General features: G+C 40.2%; 1 protein-coding gene across 2 annotated transcripts; it reads left to right on the top strand.

The window, feature by feature from the left end:
• The first annotated feature begins 977 nt into the window (after positions 1–977).
• LOC145483592 (cartilage intermediate layer protein 1-like) lies at positions 978–16,771 on the top strand. Of its 2 annotated transcripts, none has more exons than XM_081462129.1 (11): positions 978–1,566; positions 5,190–5,226; positions 7,774–7,925; positions 8,298–8,481; positions 8,607–8,909; positions 9,442–9,547; positions 9,867–10,021; positions 11,304–11,612; positions 12,210–12,572; positions 13,459–13,664; positions 14,320–16,771. In XM_081462129.1, exons 1-11 carry the CDS (start codon positions 1,513–1,515, stop codon positions 15,643–15,645), a joined length of 3,195 nt encoding a protein of 1,064 aa, XP_081318255.1. In that variant the 5' UTR covers positions 978–1,512; the 3' UTR covers positions 15,646–16,771. The 2 variants fall into 2 exon arrangements, with proteins under 2 accessions (XP_081318255.1, XP_081318254.1); XM_081462128.1 differs by having other exon boundaries at positions 7,771–7,925.
• Positions 16,772–20,423: the final 3,652 nt, after the last annotated feature.

The raw sequence follows: 20,423 nt of genomic DNA, 5'->3' as shown, positions 1-20,423 counted from the left end.
GTCTAATCGATGTTTCGTATAAGCCCCGGATATGCCGCTTCAATAGGAACTACAAGATATCGCGTGGCAAGCCTGAATACGGCGCGCGGCAGATAGTGACCATAAAAGGACAAAATTGGCTCCCAGGCTTTGGGAAATGACACCAAAGATGTCATTTATATTCCCCCTAAACTTGTGGGATTTATTTCGTTTTATTCAATTCACTAAGCTGCGAAGCAAAGTGAGAATTTGATATCGAAATAAACCTATCAAGGAGAAATCATTTCTGTCGGACATGGCCAATGTTAAAAAAAAACAAAAAAACACACACACACACACACACACACACACACACACCAAAAACCACAAGGACAAAAACGTCAAGTGGTGTAATGAACTGTGCATTTCCTTCAACTTGACGATTCAGTGTCTTCTCGTTTCATGTATTCCAAATATAGTACTCTCGGTGACTTAAAAATTTCAATGTGCCAAATTTTAGAGAGGCTAGAGACTTCATAAGTTTCCTTTCAGGGCTGATGATCAAAGACTCTTGTAGTACTGACCTTTGGTGTTGACAGTAGAGTACTCTCTTACACGTTATTAGACTGCTAGCAACGTTCATTATTTTGCTTAAAAATCAAAAAATGTTAAGTTTAAGAATCAAAAAATGTAGAAGGATCTCTTCAGAAAAAACTGGCTGTAGTAATTTGCCCAAAGAAATGAAATAGGCTCACTGAACCCTTCATCCTCAAGCTAAGCTTCTGGAAACCGCCTTCCAAAACCTCAATTAATCGTGTATTAGTTTCACTTTTATGCAAAAGACGGCAGTTTACTGATGTTCATAGAAATTGAACGTGTGCTCGATCTCAAAATTTGATTGCAAACTTCTTAACTACAAGGCCCATCAACATTTGTTTTGAATATCATAGGATCGTGTACAAATATGGTACTTGAACTTGAGCAAGGTACGGGGTCATCATTGATGTGTTTCATGCGACTGTGCTTAAATCAGATCTGTTTGATCTCGCGGAAAGTCCGGTGTATTTCTTGAATTCGTTACCTTGTTTCAGCCGGAAATATATGATTTTGCTGACCAAAATTGGCTTCAAGTGTGAAAAAATTCAAATTTCCGATTTTCATGCGGGGAAAAAGGACTTTTTCGAAACGACATAGTTTCAGACAAGAGTGCAAAGCTTGGGACAAAATATCGATCAAAAATCCTTAAGACTATATCCTTCGCCGCTGCACATACATATATAGCTAATGCATAAGGGGAGACCAATTCCACGGTATAGCTCTTTATACTTCCTGGGAGAGAGCGTGGTAGCATTACGTGACAGAGGGCCAGAACTTAAATGCATGTAACAGAGCTATCTTATCACTTGATGAGAGACTTATGCTTTCAGAAGCCCACTTCCCATTTGGAGAGCAAAGCGGAAGTCGCTTTCTTGTCAGTTTGGCTCTGTATCAAATATCTATCGCTATAAAGGTCGCTGCTTTAAACAGAGCGTTGCATTTGATCTCTTAATTGCAATGGTGAAGTTTGCAATTCAGATTCTATGTCTGGCTTGGTTGTTGACAGTGACGGTAAGTTGATTAAGAAGTTTATTACTGTACTCGTACCGTTTCACCTTTAAGCATTTCATGCTGTTTTTTGCCTCTGAATACATCTTTCTTCATTCTCGCAACTAGCCGCGTTCTTTGTTACGAAGATGCGAAATTTAATTGCTGCGTCACAAGCGCTTTAACATTGAACTTTGAGAGGATCTGAAGTACGTGTTTTGTGGCTGGTTCAAGTGCTCTAAAAGAGTAGTATTACATGAGATATGGCTGGCTGTTGAAATCTTTTAAGGATTCTTATGAGAAACCTCCTCAAGTATATACGTGATGATATCTATTCTTTTCCTTTTACTCAGTTCACTGATAATGCCTGCGGCTTAGGCTTACATTACATCTCATATTATTTCACGATGCTCAAGAGGCCATTCATCGGAAAACTGAACACACACGATGACCTTCAGGACGTAACATGTCGATAATTTCGATAGTCGATAAAAATCGATCATCGTCGATCGTTGTCGATACTAATCAATCGACAAATATCGGAAATCGATAAAAGTCGATCACACAATTTATTGTGATTATCGACTTTGTTCGATTATGATTGATTTTGATCGATTTTGATCGATTTGATCGATTTCAATCGACAAGTATCGAAAAAACAAAAAACGATGTATGGCGGGAGGAAAGAGTACAGTTGCCGAGGACAGATTAATAAAGCAGCATTGGCTATGCCAAGACTTCATTTTACCGCTTTTGTACTGTAATTGAAAGCTCGTATAAACCTCAATAACCGCAGAGAAACTACCCTTTTCTTCCACCTAAAGTACTTTATTAAGTAAATCATTTCAGATGGAATCTCTGAAATACTTTCTGTTGTATGTGTTTTATAGCAGCTGTTATCACTGTAAGCAATGATTTATGCATATGTGATGTTAAACCTAATTAAACTCCTACGCTTATCAATCTAACAAAGCAAAACTTCAATTAGTTAAAATTTAATTTCCCAGTATGCTGTTTGGCTCCTATTGTCACCCTAACGATTAAAAGTTGTTATAACTGAACGCGATGTAATGTACGCAACTGTTTACAAATTCAACTACGTCTGGAATTCGTTTTCCGCTGAAAACATGTGAGGAATTTTCTCACCAAGAACTGACATAAAATTAACCTGGGCGATCAGCCACAGAGATACCAGTGCCATCCAAACGTGAAGTAACTGAACCAAAATAGCCATGATGCATACTTGATTTAACGCAGCGTTAAAATTTCTATGATAAAATAAACAATTTGTTGTAGAAAGATGACTTCCGGGTATGCTCCGAACTGAATGCATCTAAGAGAAAAAGTATATGGAAGAAGAGATATAGAAGGCGTTCCTTTCGGTCATCGAAATAATAAAGACACAATGCGTTTTTCCTGAAAGGAGACCAGTCTTCAAACGGAGTTCCAGTATTCCAGAACTTAAAAGAGAAAAAGGCGTGACCTCTCATGTTGTGGTCATGTGATACATCATGTAAAGTTGCTTGAGCACAACGAACTTTTTCTATCAGATCAGCTTTTTTTTCGTTCGACCTATAGGTTATGTTCAAGTCATCAAGGACTTCTTTCAATAAACGAACAGTCACATCTTCCGGCGGCCCCATTTTTTTCCTTTCAGCTTCTTGCTTTTTAAGTGTCTCTTCCTTTTGAAGTCGTCCCTCCTCTGCTTTTTCTAGCTGCGGCAACAACGCCTCAAGAGCTTCTGTATTTACTTCTAAAGGGCAATCCCTTCTTTCCAAAGGACCATTAAATGTCACTAAGTGTGTATTGCACTCGCTCCACATTATTTCAGTAGTTTCCGTCAATAGCCACTTTCCGTTGCCCTTTTTGGTGTGCGAGAGAACTTTGAAACACGCCGAAACTTTGTCTCTCATTTACATTGTTTTCTTTCTTCCATTCGAATACTGGCACTGCAGACTTCGCAGATGTCTTACGCAGCAAGCGTAAGACCTGGCTGCACTTCATACCGATCCCTGGTACCCAGAAAGCTGAAATGTCACTTAAATAAAGTCCATTTGTAGTCTTTTTCGGACTTACAATTGCTTCAACTTTCTCATAAAAATCACTTCTTGCCACGACCATCCACCTGGCCATTCTTGAAGTGGAGGGGTTGTACACTTAACCTTGTTGCAATGATAGGAAATTTGCGATGTGGTAGAATTTCCCCTCATACTCCACGTAGTTCGGGGGAAGAGGCTGCTCTGTTGATGATGTTCCGGCGTTGTATGTGGATCTTCTAGCTGTTTTTATAGTCGCTGACCCCTCTATTAATTCTTCATCTTCGACCTGCATACATATGTCGGATACTGATGCGGTTACGCGATCGGTAAACATGTCTAGGCCACTGATGTTATCGTGCGATTTGCACACAGAGGCATATCTTTGCCTTTCCATATCAGATGAGAATTTTAGTCCAAGACATGACTCGTGGAACCACCTCCCACATTCAGGAAAGTCACAACCAATCCAGTGTGTTGTTGATGGTGGTTTAAAAGTAGGTTTAATGGCAGCCATCGATTGTAGATTATCTGGGATTATACATTATTAAATCAGCTTATGTTTAAGTACTGATGTGTGCTGCCGATTTTGATTAACCCGGATTTAACCACATTTAATAAACAGTACTGCTGAGTACCTGTGACTGACGTCGTTTTGTGTCTGAACAAGGCTAGATCTGGCGAGATTAACTGTTTATGGTTTATACACGGGTTCATATTTTCTGATACTGAGCAATCGTAATTCGCTGTATTTTTACTGTCATACGTTGGTTGCGGACTGGTACAACAATCACAGGCGCAAGGAGAAGCAAGGGGCATACAAACCCGGCGAATTTAGCCAACCTAACGAATAGGGAGGAGAGTCGTAGCAGCTTGTATTTGTCAAATGTTGAACTGAGTAAAAACACTGATGAAAATAAAATGTCAATTTACTTTACTTTACTTTTTAATTACCTTGCTGGCCTCGATTTTTTCCCGCATCTAGTCTAAACTTTGGCCCGTTCTGTCTCCACGAAGAAACACGACTTCGAGTTCCCAGGATCTCTCATCTCTCCCGCCTAGAGAGACCCTGGGAACTAGGTTGGTTCGAGTTATGTTGCAGATCGCAATTTAGTTCAGCTGAAACTGTTAATCGATCATTCCTCGAGGTAATTTAAACATTCTATTCTGTAATGAATAACAGACCACTTGGTTGTTCAGGGTTTTATTTAAGTTTATTGCCATACAGATTTACTTTACAGCTGTTTACACTTCCATAAAAAAGTCATTGGAGCTATTAGTCGTTTGGTTACTTGAATTTCGTAGCTGAGTGAAACATTTGTTTGCATTTTTGTCGATAAAATCGATAATCAGTTGAAAATCTTGTGATTATTGACTTTTATCGACAAATTTAATTTGTCGATTGACAATTATCGACAACTATCGAGTACTATCGACTTATCGACTACGTTTTCGATGATCGACTTTGATCGACATGTTACGTCCTGTGACCTTGAAACCCTTTGCCCTCAATCATAACAGTGCGTGCATTGTCATCTTATTGCTCTTCTGTTTCATGTTTGAGTATGCTCCGAGCTGATTTTTCAATGGTAAAACTTACTTCTCCTCTAGGTTCTTTCATCTCCGGCGAATAAGAGAGGGAATAGAGGTAAATATAACTGTAAATATAACTGTAAACATATGTCAGGCAGTCCCGGGGGGAGGGGGTTCTCCCTTATATGGGCTATATAGGTATGTGCGACCCCAAAGGGTATGGTTTTTTACCCGCTTTGGTCAGAAATAGAGTATCGATTTTGGTCGTTTTGGTCTCAAATAGGGTATGGTTTTTGCACTCTTGTCTTGAATTGGGTGTGATTATTTTAGAAGAAGCGGCTACTTTTTCATCATTATTGATAACTCAGCCCATCAACAAAGCCCTTCACTTGGTAACTGATACAGGAAGCTTAAATATGAGACAGGTCTGAACTCTGAAACAGGGTATTGATTCAAGGATGTTCGCGCGAAAATGTTCTACTCATAGATGTTCCTTAAACTTCTATTGCGGACAGAAAATGAATTACTCGTTTGGGAAATGAAATAAATAAATAAATAAATAAATAAATAAATAAAATAAAATAAAATAAAATAAAATAAAATAAAATAAAATAAAATAAAATGAAATAAAATAAAATAAAATAAAATAAAATAAAAATTGGGAGTCACAGACTTCGTTTCAGAGATAAAGCCTGTGGAAAACTAGTCTGATTTTTAAAAATTGGCGCGGGTAAATCAGGGTGGTCTCCAGAGTTTTTAGCATAAAATATCAAAGGTGAGCCCCGGAGACAAACTATCCTACTAAAATATTGTATAAGTGAATCCGTTGCGTTGATAATTCCAAACTGATTTCACAAAACTTAACCCTCCAAGAGGCATTTGAAACCCCCGCACACTGGATAAACGAAGAACTAAAAAAGAACGGAATTTGATGGTTCATTTCGCATAAAATTCAAACTAATCGATAGATCTTCTTCATTTTCTCGCTAAGCATAGGAAATCGCTAGAGAAATAATGATCCATCAAAAGAAAAATAGGGTCACCGAATGTCCAAGATCGTTAAATCCAGGCAACCCTATAGCAATGGCGTGCCCAGTAAGGATGCACAGAAACAATTAGGGCGAACATCTTAAGAAGGGTATCGAAGTTTTGGACAGGTCATAAAGTGGTATGGTACTATGATCAAATTTTTAGTCCTTGAATTTTTAGATTAGTCACATAAGATTCCACGAAAGATTAAAAACATCCTTTGCCGTTTGCAAATATCTGCATTGGTTTTGGAGATATCAAAGCTTGAAAAATGTTTAAAATATGCAAACGAAAGGACTGATGACGTCATACACTCAACCAAATGTTACATCAAGTATATAAATACAGCTATCTCGGTCAATTTGTTACAGGTACCATTGAAACTTAGTAGACTATTAGTTCTACATTCAACACACCTACGGCGTTAAAAAGTTCAGTTCCCACGGAAACCTACTCTTTCCCAGACCCCTCCAACCTGAGTTCAATATTTTAGCGATTTTCGGCTCGAAAAACATCAAACAAGGCCATGAACTCGAACTAATATATGTTTGGTGGATCATACAGATCAGGTACAATTAGCAAATATCAATATGGAAGGCTAAAGGTAGCCGGAAAGGTCTTAAATATCGCGGAGGTCTGGAACCCAGTATGTTTCCATGGTAACAAAAATGTTAGGTTCATATTGTGGAGCACCTCCAGTAGAAAATCAAAATCCGGTTGAGTTTATGACGTCATCACTTAGCTTATTTGCATATTTTAAAAACTTGAATATCTCTGGAACGAAAGAGATATTTTAAAGTAGTAAACAGCGTTTTTCTTCTCGTACAGACTAATTGCGTATGTTTTGAAATGGCTCAGATAGGAAAGATGATTTTCGCCATAGTACCACTATAAATAGGGTATGGAAAATCAGGGATTTTGAAAAGTGCAGATTGGAAAAGACCCTGGGGACGAGGTTGTGGTCTGGGCCGCATACCCCCACCAGAATGTCTGGGAGTACGTTCCCCGGGCAAGCAGTGTTTTGGTCGTGGACACACTATGTAATTATCTAGCTCATGTGAACTTCGAAACGATGGGAAAAACGCACAGACAATACATGATTTGGTATAACTTGTGACGTTTTCTTCGCCTCCGGTTAGGGATCGCGTCTTGTCATACAAGATATTGCTCTGGTGGTCCTTCTTCGAGGCGAGGGTAATTTTGGTCGACGGTCGCAACAAATGATGAATTCCCACACTCCACACCAAATTTTCTGGTGTGGTGACATTGGGTTGGCGGGTTCTTTTTCAGCTTTGCTGGGATAATACCGATAATGTAATGCTTTAAAATGAATGCGCTTTGTATGGGTCGTATGAAAATAGCATTGTTTATTAAGGAACTTCATGTAACGCTCAGTCATAAAGTCGGATCGTTGCTCAAGTAGACATAAAATAGCATTTTTACTACTCTATAATGCCTGATGCTTCACCTATGCCTACCATGCTGCAAGTGTGCCTAAATTATTCATGTTCAATTACGCTTAAGGACCGTTAAGTCATAATGTCTCTTTGATGTTGACGGTTTCTTACGCCCGATTCTTTTTCATGGTGAATGCCCCTTGTCACTACGATTGCTATCTTTTATACAAAAGCAGCCAATGGATGCCCAAGTGATAAGCTGTCTAACTTCCCCAAGAAATACACTGAAGATCTTCAAAAGCGAGTTCTGGACAGAATTGTCTTCGTGGGAGTCAACAAAAGAGATTGGTTAATCAAACAGCGGAACTTCAAAAGAAGGCTCACAGGGGTGAGTGGCAGATGGAAGCCTGTGATTGGTCTCTTTGGTGATAAATAAGAACATTAAAAAAGAAGAAAAAATTAAAATGGACGATGCTCTCTCTCTCTACATTTGAAAAATAATTGATGTTAACAGTATAGTGTCCCATGCCACTTGTTTTTGTAATGAAGTCTGAATTTCGCTATTACATTCAAATCAACTTAGAATAAGATAAGGAAGGTCATAAAGTCCCTGTTTGTTAATATTTCGATCGTGGTACGTTGTTACATGTTAGTTATCTGGGTCGATCTCGATGAACCACGTGGCTACTAATGTTATGCCACTGTGCTGTTAAACGGCACAACCATGCACTTATGCTAAAAAGCTGGTATTTTCTTGCAGTGGGTATTCCAACGACTGGACAAAAACAAAGATGGTTCGGTTGACTACAACGAAGCTGTGACAGGAAGATGGGGTCTGCGAGGTCCAAGAGTGTGCCAGATAGCTTTCCTTCAAGAGTGTGATAAGGATCAGAGCAAGAGTGTGTCCAAGACGGAATGGCTAAATTGCTTCCAAATCACTCCAGGTGACAATACATCATTGAAATCAATGACTATCAATCAGGACAGTAGAGTGTGCAGCCTCGAGTTACTTGGTCGCGTTCGTAATAATATGCTAACCCATGTAATAAATTTCCTCTCTTCTGCTTAGAATGCAATAAAAGCTGTGCCCGTGGTCAACTTGACACTGTGCTTTGTCAATGCAAGTGTCCTGATGGTGTTATCCAAGGACGGGTAGTGACATCATCTGGAGCCCCACTTCGGGATGTCGGCATTTTATTAGAACTCTTCCCTTACACAGAAGTGGCAAGAACCAATAAGAGTGGTCACTTTTCAATCATTGACAGGTGTGAAAATAAATCATATACAGTGAAGAAGAACGACTACATTCCACTTCGACTTGAGGGTGGCATCAGAGGTGCCAATCCGCTAACGATCCAGCTTGAAGATGCAGGTATGTTGATGGTTTGCAACCCTGGCAATAACGGTTTTAATCAAAACTATAACAAAATTCTCGAACGTGATTGGCTATCAGCAGCCCGATTTGAGCTTTAATTGGACAGTGTACGCGTCATGCTTGTAATTGGACAGTATGCGTCATTTCGCGCGCGCTGTTGCGGTGCACTTTGTCGAGTAAACTGCTGTGTTTTTCAGCGTTCATAACGACGTTTAATCGTTCAGCGATCAATCGATGGTTTGTTCGTTTCTCGAATTTTGTCGTAGTTTTAATTAACTGGTAACAGGACATCGTGTCGTCCAATTCAGTCTGTAATCATACTCGTCATTAACAAATCGGACTCCCGCTTCGCGCTTTACTCTAAATAGTAATAGAACTTTTTTATCACTTAGCATCATCGTTCAGTGTCGTTCATCGCTCGCTATATATTGAACAGTCGAAATGTGGTAGAGAAAATCAGTATTACCACTCGCTAACTTCAGGCCCGGTTATATGCACAGCATCTCGTTGAAGTTCCTTTCTTTTTCAGAGCCAGCTTACATCACTGCTAATCCCAAGGGCAAGACGCGTATTGCAGGGCAAAGTGTGAATTTCACTTGTGAGGCAGAAGGGACACCACCAATTGAGATCAGCTGGTAAAGCTCTAAATCATAGTTACGTCAACGTGGACATTTGGCAATAAGTCAAAGTGAATCTTTGTAACAAATTAAACGTATAGTGCTCTGAAGGATTTACGTGAAACACGTAGACTTTGTTTAAACTGCATTTAGATGTCTCCGGTTGTCAGGCGTCGTCTTTCTTGAAGTTACAATCCAAAGAGTATTAAGTGTCTCCTAACAGGAGTTGTTCTGAGGTAGTGTTAGGCTCGATGGAGTTTTGTTAGTTTAGACGTTTATGATCCTGGAAGAAATAGTTGGGTGGTGTGAACATCATTTTCATTCTTGCTTCTTCAAGGTACCACAATGGAAGGCGTTTACCGGAGTTAACCGTGGGAATGAGATCGAGCTTGTTCATTGCAAATGTGAACGGAGCTCAAGGTTTGTACACCTGCAAGGCTACAAACGATTACGGATCAGAGATGTCCTCTCCTGGCGAGCTAAAGATAAAAGGTGAGACGATTTTTTCAACGGCTGCTTATAGGTGAAATTCTCAAGAACAAGCATGGCTTAAGTATGGAGTGCCACGTGTTTTCTCGTGTTTTTCTCATCGAGTTACTTACCTTTTCAATTGCATTTCGTCTTATTATTAATATACAAAGCAGACAGAAAAAGGTCATTTGTGGACACATCTAAATAAAAATGGTCCTACCACCAGTGGACATTTTCGAAACATTCGATAAATACTTTGGTGTAAGGGAGGAATTGAATGTTACCTTTTTTCATGCCTTTTGGTGGGATTCTCTAGCATGATTCAGCTCTCATTATCCATTCGAGGTTTCTCAGAATGATAAAATACCATCACAGGTTTCGATTCAGTTGAAAGGTCCCTCCATGGATTTCTAAGAATTTTTGAGCGATTTTTTAAAATTTCTGAAAGGGAACAAAAGGAAACTGGGTGGATTTACGGCTTTTAGAGCAAATATTTGTAAACAAAGATTACTGAGATTGAATGAATGGGGTGGCGAATGGTCCTTCAAAAACTCTAATCCCGCAAAATCTTAGATGAATTTCACGGGTCTCGTCGCAGTCTCGCTTTTTAACGGTTATGTGCGTCTCGCACTCTCGGAGTCTCGATTTTTTGCAAGGCTAACGCTCTTCAAGGGCCGATTCGTTCATTTATCTGTTTTTACAAATGAGGTCTTCTCGTCACTTGATATTGAATTTCATTGAAGCAACTTACAAATTTCCGAGAAAAAGTTAATCCTAACTTCTTCTTAAGTCTCTTAAATTTCTGAATTCCACGAAAATGCTACAAAACCTTCCGCAACGTCCGTTTTGGGGCCAAAAAGACAGTTATTTTGTTCTAACACTGTTCTTTAATCGAATTTCCAGTTCCAACCAGTTCGAAGAAGCTGGCTAAAAGACTGTACAAGCTCATTCTAGCTCTCAACTAAATCTGGGTCTCGAATCTTAATAGTCTGAACGTCTCGCGCTCGCACCCAAAACGCTTTGAAGTCTCGGTCACGCAATCTAAAAAGTCAAAATGTCTCGGGCTCGACTTGTCTCGCCGTCTAGTAAAGTGTCGCATTTACCATTCGCCACCCTTAATGAAGATTAAAAATGAGATTTTTAAGTTAATAACTATTATTCCGCATCCTTCAACTCTCATTCTGTTTCATAAAACCTTAATTGCAAACCCCCATTAATCTTCAGCACGGCCTCTATGCAACCACGTTTTAGCCAAAGCTACAAAATAAAAAAAAAAACGTTTCTTATGTTCTTAAAAATGCAGAGGAAATCTTAGACACCTGCAACCGAACACCAAGCAGTCACATCATAAAACTTCCCCCAGGATGCCGTGAAGGGTACTCGGGCAAGAACACGTTGGATATTGGCCAATGTTCTGATGAACCGTGCTCTCAGATTTCATCCCTTTCGCGAACTTGCGCCGTTAATGAAGATTGTTGCTGCAGACCTAGGGGCAAGGACTACCAAGAGAGGGTTTTGATAACTTGTGGTGGAAGTTTCAGCGAAATGATATTTTACCGTGTCAAAGAATGTGGCTGTAGCTCATGCGTGAAAAGGGAAACTGTAATAAAAGGTGAACGGCTAGTCATTACTGTTAATGTTACTGTGTTCAATTGTAGTTCATAATTGTATATATTAACGTAAATTACCGTTCCCGGCTTCATATCTCTGGCATAAGAAACGGGGGAGCTATTGCTTAGTAACCCAGCGTCACACACAAAACAATAATAACCTTTATTTACCCTCGGCAGTGTTTATAGCACAAATGCTAGTGGGGGGAGCAAACAACTGAAACATATAATTCCAATCAAACGTAGCATTGTTTAGAGTCTCATTTGGCCGCAAAAAAAACCAGTTGGTTATTTACAAGCAAGCATGGCCGAGGATCTGAACTCTAGTCTACCGTGAAACAAATTGAGGCAGTGGTCAGAACTAGAATCAGAGACCTCTGGATTGCGAGTCCGACGCGCTGACCAATCGGCCTCGCTCTCTCCAACCCAGTTATGCTAAGTAATCTTCGTCTAGCTGGTCGTTTTCCTGAACTTTTTCCTTGTTAAGAAGAGGGTGGTAAAGAGTTGCAGAGGGTGAAGGGAACTTTAACAGTTTCACGGTACTTTTTTTGCCTGGTTCAATGGACTCGTCACCAGAACATTCTGACATTGCCTTACAGGAGAAGTTGTCGGTGGCCCTAATCAAATCCCAGTCAAGAACGTCAAGGTTATCTTCAGAAAAAGAGTAGTTGATAGGACCAACGAAGAAGGAAAATTCTCCTTCGTTGTGACCGACGACGTGGACCGTTTGACAGTCACATTTCAAGATCCAGCAGATCAATTTTCTGACACTACCCAGACCATGCCATTTCAGAGGGGCAGAACTGTAGTCCACCGGGTAGTACTACAGAAGGAGGACCCACCAGTGACATTCGACAGTAGTAAAGACCTAAGGGTGCCTCTGGGACATGCTGGTGACAACATGGCGGAACTAGAACTGCCAGCTGATAATCTGCTGGATAAAGCTGGAAAGCCATTTAAAGGTGAATTTTAAACCTAGGCGTTTGTGTAAAAGCTATGTTTGCTTGTAACTGCAAGCGCACACAATTGCCTATACGCTGTTTTTTCTTTTTTTGCTGTTTTGTTTATTCTTTCTCGCTGGTCTATATTTCTCGTACTCCTCTGTTTTCTCTCATGGTTTAGTAGAATTCTACCAGTATACTAACGCAAATGTTGTAATATGATTGGCTGAGCCATTGCACACTATCAGCGATTGGTGTACACTGAGTGGCTTGGTGTGGTCGACAAAATTGCAACGTTTCCTCGTCTCTCCAAAGTTTTAAAAGAACGTTTAGAAACAAATGGATAATCAAATTCCTGAGAAGACTAAAAGGGGGGCATTTACGGTTTCCTGAATTGAAAGACCTCGAAATTTTTTAAAGAAACTGATAAACACACGTACACAACTGCAAATGTCAAATTGACAATTCACTCCGCACGAATTCTCTAAAGCGTGATGTTTGATACTATGATCCGAAATAATTGGAACCGTTAAATTTCAGTTAGAATTCTACTAAAACAATTAGATTATTCGCTCTCGTTTTCTATGAGAAATCTCTAGCTCATAATCTAATTGTTATTAAATACTCGGGGTACTAAACGACGGTTTTCTTTAAAATGTTTTAAATGCTTTTTATTCGTCCTGGTCTACATTTCTCATAGCTATAGCTCCTAGTTTTCGCTAGTGTCCAGTCGGTTGCCCTAAACGACGGCATTACGTTTACGGCTATTTGAAATTTTTATCTCTTTGGTGATTCTAGGGGAACCTGAATGTTCTTGAATTCTCATCTATTTGAGCTTTTTGCTTATTTCCGGAAAATGCCTGTCAAAGGAGCTGGAATAAGACATTTTGATGTTTCTTTTCCACAGGTAACGCAAAGCTAAGGGTGAGTTTGAGAGATCGAAGAAACTCCAGTGACGTATTCTCTATGCCAGGAGACTTCACAACAGTTGACCAATCAGGAAGTGTTCAGCCTCTGAAAACATACGGGATACTTCAAGTTAAAGTTCAGGACGAGAACAATGAGAAACTTGACTTTGCAGGAAATATGAAGATTTACCTCGATGCTGATAAGGTAGAACATCATTACAATGGAGAACTCTATGAATAGCACTAGCCTAATTCTTTAGTACACAACCCATAGTATATAGACGCTCTTGGACCAGTTTGCCATAAATATGATAAGCATAATTTATACAAAGCTAGGGACAAAGCAGAGGAAAAAATTGTTTGTTATCAATCTTAACCCTTAAGCGCGCGCAGGACACGGGACGGGCTGGGGGCGGGGAGGGGGAGGGAGGGGGGAGGGGAAGACACGGAAAGTATACCACAACCTCGTTGAGCAGCACTGATTTGCACTTTCTTTACCTTCCTTAACATTTTTCCATCAATCTACGCCATTTTCACACTTTCCAGAAAAAAGCGAAATCTAATGCGTTGGATTCAAGAAGACGTCGTGTGACGTTCGTCGTTTGAAGAACATCCAATGCAATATTACCGTGTAGAGCATCCAGAGGGTTTAATATGCCAAGGGACTTCCACCCCGCCACCCTCCCTCCTCCCCACCACCGTCCCCTGTACCAAGCTGGGGGTACGAGCATGGTCGGCTTTCAAACAGCTCCGGGTTAATACGACTCCCTGCCTTTCTACTTTACTTTTTTTACTTTACCTTCTTCCTTTCATTATATTCCTACTTAAATTGTAAACTACTTTTTTGTCAACTCCTAAAGATTACCTTACCAAGGAATTCTTCTGGAGAAATGGCGCCATGGTTGTGGTGGCTTGATGAAAAGACCGGAAGGTGGCGACGAATGGGAGAAATGAAGCCAGCTGATACTTCAAGGACCAAACGAGCAGAAGGTGGCAGGAGGTTTTACATCGGCGACATTCAAACTGACAAAATATCATATATCAACATTGACATCCAGTGGAAACGCTGTTACGTTCGAGCTCAGGCTTACACCAAGACCAATGAAGGCAAGCAACCCGTGATTGGAGCCGAAGTCACGTTGATTGGCAAGGAGAATGCCAATGAGGAACAGTATTATGGATATACCAAGGCAATCACCAATAGAAACGGAATAGCTTGTATTCCAGCTTGGTGCGATTCATACGTCGTTTTACAGTCAAGCAAGGTGTCGAATAATGTTGATGGCAGTAAACGTGTCATTCAGCTGAATGCCGAACACCAAGTAACCCTGGTGAAACTGTCGCCTCAGTTAGAAGCATCATCTATTTCGGAAGGGAATAAATCGACTTCGTTTCAGTTCATAGCAAAAGTAACTTCGCAGGCAGGGCCCATATTCGCTGGGGACGAGATGCACAAGTGTCGCGATGTCAGTGACACTTTGGTGGCGTTTGCATTTTACTTGGAGGAGAAAGAAATCGAAGTGGATGTGTTCGATGATTTTGGTTCCTTGCCACCTGGTCACCCACTGTCATGGTACGCAATGGATGCTAGCAAACCAAACCAGGAACCGAACAAGTGTTTCATGAAAATTAGAACTGAATACTACATTGAAGCATCCGTTCCTATGGTGTCAGTACAAAGTTTCACACCTAACCAGGAGATCAGGTACGGATTTTCCATAAAAGAGCAAACACCCACTCAGGAAACACGAACTGTGGACGGTTACTGGAATTTGGTAGTGGCTTATGCTTGTGTCGAATACAGATGCAGCGAAATAGATAAAGACACGTTTCTTGTTGTAAATCTTCTCACTGATTACTGTGTGGTTCCGCGACCGATTCCTCCGCTCCGTCTCAAGAACCATCAGTATGAAAACTCCACTTTCACTTTCACCTCGCAAAGAAGTACAAGCCTCTATGCTCCGTTTGATGTATCTGACGGTAAATTAGGACTGTACACAGGACCTGGGAAAATTGCAGAAGAGCGGTGCAAGGCTGGGGGAGAAATTGCTGTAGGAGAGGGCGCAAGAAAAGAAACAAGCGCTGGATATGCAGTGCTAGCCATTGATCCAATTGAATGTCTACCGGATGAAGAGCCCCCATGGGTATGGGAGGATCGACAGGAGGGCATTGGTCCAGGTCAATGAATAAACCTCATTGAAATGGTTCTTTTAAATGCATCGAGAAAAAAATAATCAGCGAGTGGTAGAAGACAATTATTAGTGCTCAGAGTGTGTTGTTAAACTCACGAGAATTGGGCCTCGTTAAGTTTAATTCATTTTAAAGTTGTGGTTTAAGTTTTTAATTTTGATTTTAATTGTCTTGATTTTTATCAAAATACTTGGAAAAAAATAATAAAAAGCACTATTCAGCTCGCTAATTTCAGAAGGCATATCTCCTGTTTTGTTGTGAAATTCAAATATCTCCCCCCTGTCCTCGCTTATGTGTTCGAGAGGTTGGTGGGCACAACCTTTTGGAAGGTGTCAATTTATCAATAATGGTGATCATGGTGCATCAAAGAAACTGATGAATCCCTGGGTGCGTTCCCTAGGGGTGGTCTGGATCTAGATCAGTGATCCAAGATCACTCAGGTGATGCTGTATCAAAGAAACCGATGAATCCACCTTCGTCGAAGATCCATCGGTTCCTACGATCTACCATGATCCTAGTGATCTTGGATCACTGATCTTGATTCAGATCACCCCAAAGGAACGCATCCTTTCCAGAATGAATTCATCGGTTCCTTTGGTGCATCATGATCCAAGCGATCTTGGATCAATACTGATTTTATCCAGTTATCACAAAGGAACGCACCTTGTGAGGTTAAGATGTCTAGTTATTACCTAATGCGTCTTTTTTGCGTGTTTATGATATGGACCGAGACAAAGTCGACGTACATAATCACGCAAAGTAGAACAAGAGCAATATCGAGCAATATTGACGTAACAACCGTGGCCAAAAACAGATTTATTACAAGGCGGTAGAAAACCGTTTTCTTGCGAGGCCAAGCGGTCTGTCACGCACAGGGGTTAGTTGATCTTGCTTGTTCGGGGAGTCAGCCACTGAAGTTAAGACTTAATTTAAACCTTACATTTCAATGGCCTCGAATTTCTTTGTAAAGGTGTTGAAAAAACTCGTCGAAATCGCTTTAAAAATCGCACCACGCTCATCGAAGTAACAAAGTAGAAGACGTAAATTTTAGCATACTCCAATCAAGTTATACAAGCGAGATTTGTCTAGCTTGAATCATATTTGCGTTTGCGTTAAGCAACAGGGCACTTTTTTTGTGTTTATATAGCCTCATCTAAACACGAGGGGTTTCGGAGAATTCGAGAGAGTTATGGAAACCCGAGACGCAGTCGAGGGCTTGCATAACTTTCGAGAATTTTTTTAGCCTCTCGAGTGTTTATATGAGGCTATGTAGACACGGAAAAAGTACTCAATTGCTTTTCTAAAATAATTCTCAAAATTACGCACGAATCTAAAACGTCACAACCGTGTTTACACACTCTCATCTAGACACACCTATCGACCAATGAGAGCGCGCATAGTATAGCAATAATTTTATAATTAAGACTCTAAACTAATTTATTAGACTATAAACTTGCCTAAACAAAATACAATGCCCAGTTGTCTCATTATCTTAAAAAACTTGAAAAACAAAACAACAACAAATTCAAATCAAACAAACAGCACAAAAAAAGGAAGATGAAAGCGGTCTGCCAATTAAACTGGCTGTCCTAAATAGGATACAGGGCAGCCATTTTAACATAGAGTGTAATCAAAGTGGTTATGAGCCACACAACTTGAAAAATAGATCGTCTTTAAATACGGGAAATTTTGATGCAACTGCACTGAGTTTTCATTCCGTAGATCATATGTACAAAACGCAACGGTAAGAGAACACATGAAGAGATGTGACACCGTTGAAATCATTCATGACGTTATCGTCTTATCCGATTACCAAAGCAGGTAATTAAGTCACTGCATTGCGGCTTCTCATTTTCTTTCCTATTTTTCCGATCAGCATTTTCTCTGTCAATATCAGTCATTTTCCTCCTCTTGCATGTACTTTCTGGCGCCTTCTTCGTCTTCGGCTTAGCCCATCCATTGCCTCATGCTGGGGCGTAACCAAGATTTTTCAAAGGGTGTTCACACTGTGTCAAAGGAGGGTACTCACCAGATTGTTGTGTCATTTTTTGCCATCTGTTGTAGGTTGTTTGCTTACAAAAGGCTTACAAAAGGGAGTGTCACAACCACTCCAGGACCCCCCATCCCCTCCCCTAGCTACGCCCCTGGCCTCATGTGCTTAAGGAGAATTTGACCGCCCCATCGATATAAGCTCATGTATATATCTGACTGATTTTTCGAAAACAATGACAACGACAACGACAACGACAACGACAACGACAACGACAACGACAACGACAACGACAACGACAACGACAACGACAACGACAACGACAACGACAACGACAACGACAACGACAACGACAACGACAACGACAACGACAACGACAACGACAACGACAATGATAATAATATTTATAGAGGGGGTGATCTCACCGCATAAAGTGGTTTTCAGAACGGCCCTGTAAAGAGTATAAACCCCTTCATTCATGTAACCTGGTGTTTCTTTTTTTTTTTCTTCAGTACCTTGTAAGGTATAACTGACCAGCATGAGGTGTAGAGAACTGCTTGCTGCATATTTCAGTTTCTTGTCAGTTGTCGCTGCCCCATCCTCCTCTTTTCAATTCGTGTTAAGTTGTTTGGCCCGTCTACACTCGAACGTGCGTGTTTGAAGTTTAGTTCGCGCGGTGACTCGGAGAAGGAGCTGATCCGGATTTACCTATCTATAAGGCTGCCTAAAGCTAATCTGCCTGAGGACATCATTAAGTTGCTCTTCGACAGAAACAATTTTCTAAATTGAAACAGAGAGAAAGTGGGAGTTTTTTTACATCTTTTTTTTAGAACTTGAGAGAGAAATGCCTAACAAAAATAACCAACATAACTACTGCAACATTTCTTTGTTTCTATCGAGCTTTAGTATAAATCATCTAGCGTTCTATCACGAATGCAGGTATCGTAACATTAGCGTATTTGAAAGATTGCTAGTTTTGGTACACTCACGAATGTCGACATCAGTTACTGTACAAAAACTCGCAATCTAATGGTAGTGTTAGCTGCACCCTCGTTAGCTATCACGCGTTATAGCTCACCGTTAAATTTTCTCCGATTCTAATTGGTTTTAATTGATCACGTGATGCGATAGTGTTCATCCGCGGAGAGAAACTATCAGTCCTAATGCCCGTCCTAGGAAGACACCTGGATGGATAGTACTCGTCCGTGAAAACTTTTCTGTAAATTATAGAAAACAAACAATTGAAATTGTATTAGGGGAGCTATCGGTCTGATATAGTTATTGTTGCCCCTTGGAATTTTGATGTTCTTAAAGCTAGCATATTTGCCCTCGAAGCTTCGCTTCTCAAGCAAATATTTGTTTTAAGGTCATTCCTCATATTTGCATTGCGCATCCTTACCGCGCATAATTTATGGCGTCATTAGCGCGCGCTCGTGCAAGCCCACATTGAAAACATGACGGAATTGCCTTGAGCTCTGTCAGTTGAAAAATGGCTCTAGCTCACCAACGAGCATGGGCACCCCAATTTTTTTTCCACTCATTGTAATCAACTAATCATAAGCTTTGCGTGAGAAAAGACTGATCTAATTTCTATTGCTGAAAATTGAATAAATAAGAAAAATAGCAGATACATGGTGGTCTTTTCTATTTGGCAGTCGGTAACCACGTCAAGAAATTTGGTTCAAATTTTTAACCAAGGATTTCGCTTTCTGTCTGAATCAAACTTAAAACGTTTATTTGTGTCCGACACAATGTATTGACTGTAGTTTAGTGCGTGTTCTTATGAGTCCGGGCTCACAAAGATATTACAATTACTGGGAATGCGTTCTTATAATAAGCATTAAATAATGCCAAAATGGGGCATTTTCAATGCCTCACTGCTCCTTAATGAGCATGGGTACCCCCCTTTTTTATTTATCATATGATAAATATTCAGTGGACAAAGTTTGAACAAAAATCTATTGTCAGTTTTATTCCAGAGGAATTACCTTAAGAACATCACATTTCCGCGGCAACCGTTCCTCAACAGAAATACTCTAATGTTTGAATAGAAACCTCGAGCTCATAGTCTAGAAGCACAATTTTTAACCAATCAGCACGAGTATTTTCTTTGAGCTATTTCCTAATTGCCAATAACTTAGTTGTAACGAATACTGCAAAGGTGAAATTGGAGAGTGCACCTGTATATATTTCCTGAGATTTTTTGAAGTTTTTGCATCCTGGGAAACTAGTGGCTGTTAGTGAAGGCTAATAAAGGTCAAAAACGGAGAGGAAAAAATTCGGCGCCGAAATGTACAAGAGAAGCGAGGAGGCTCTGGGAAAATAGTTTCAGTTCCAAACGGTTCTACGGTTGCGTCGGTATTGTTCTGTCCAATCAGCGAGAATTAGCAGGCCCACAAAACTACTCAGCACCTTCGCCATATTGCATGCAACCTCGTTTCCAGCGCTTTTCCTTTAGAGATTGGGAGGGGCGGGCCTCCAAATTTTAGTTTGTTTCAAGGCTGAAAAAATTGGAAAAATAGAGTCATCACATGCGCAAGAAAATCGTAGAAAATTTCAAAATTTGGATCGATTGCAAGTATCGTCATACTTTCGAAACACCGGACTCTGAGGACGACTTATCCCCACAGCTTTGTTGTCGCTTTAACTCATTTCCGGTAGCAATTTAACTAATACCACGACTTGTTTTTAGTTTTTTTTCCGTCTCTTTTTTGTGGAAAGAAGGAAAATTTCCTCTTTCAGTCACCCAATATTGAGGACAAAGCGTTCGATGATAAACATTAA

The sequence above is a fragment of the Orbicella franksi genome, chromosome 4 (genome assembly GCF_964199315.1).
Source record: "Orbicella franksi chromosome 4, jaOrbFran1.1, whole genome shotgun sequence".
Classification (NCBI taxonomy): domain Eukaryota; kingdom Metazoa; phylum Cnidaria; class Anthozoa; order Scleractinia; family Merulinidae; genus Orbicella; species Orbicella franksi.
This window is presented reverse-complemented; position numbering and strand designations above follow the sequence as displayed.

Coding starts and splice junctions, on each gene's coding strand:
- LOC145483592 (XM_081462128.1), top strand. CDS start 1,513: ATGGTGAAGTTTGCAATTCAGATTCTATGTCTGGCTTGGTTGTTGACA. Junction 5,227..7,770: donor GAATAAGAGAGGGAATAGAG/GTAAATATAACT, acceptor TTTATACAAAAG/CAGCCAATGGATGCCCAAGT. Junction 8,910..9,441: donor GATCCAGCTTGAAGATGCAG/GTATGTTGATGG, acceptor TTTCTTTTTCAG/AGCCAGCTTACATCACTGCT.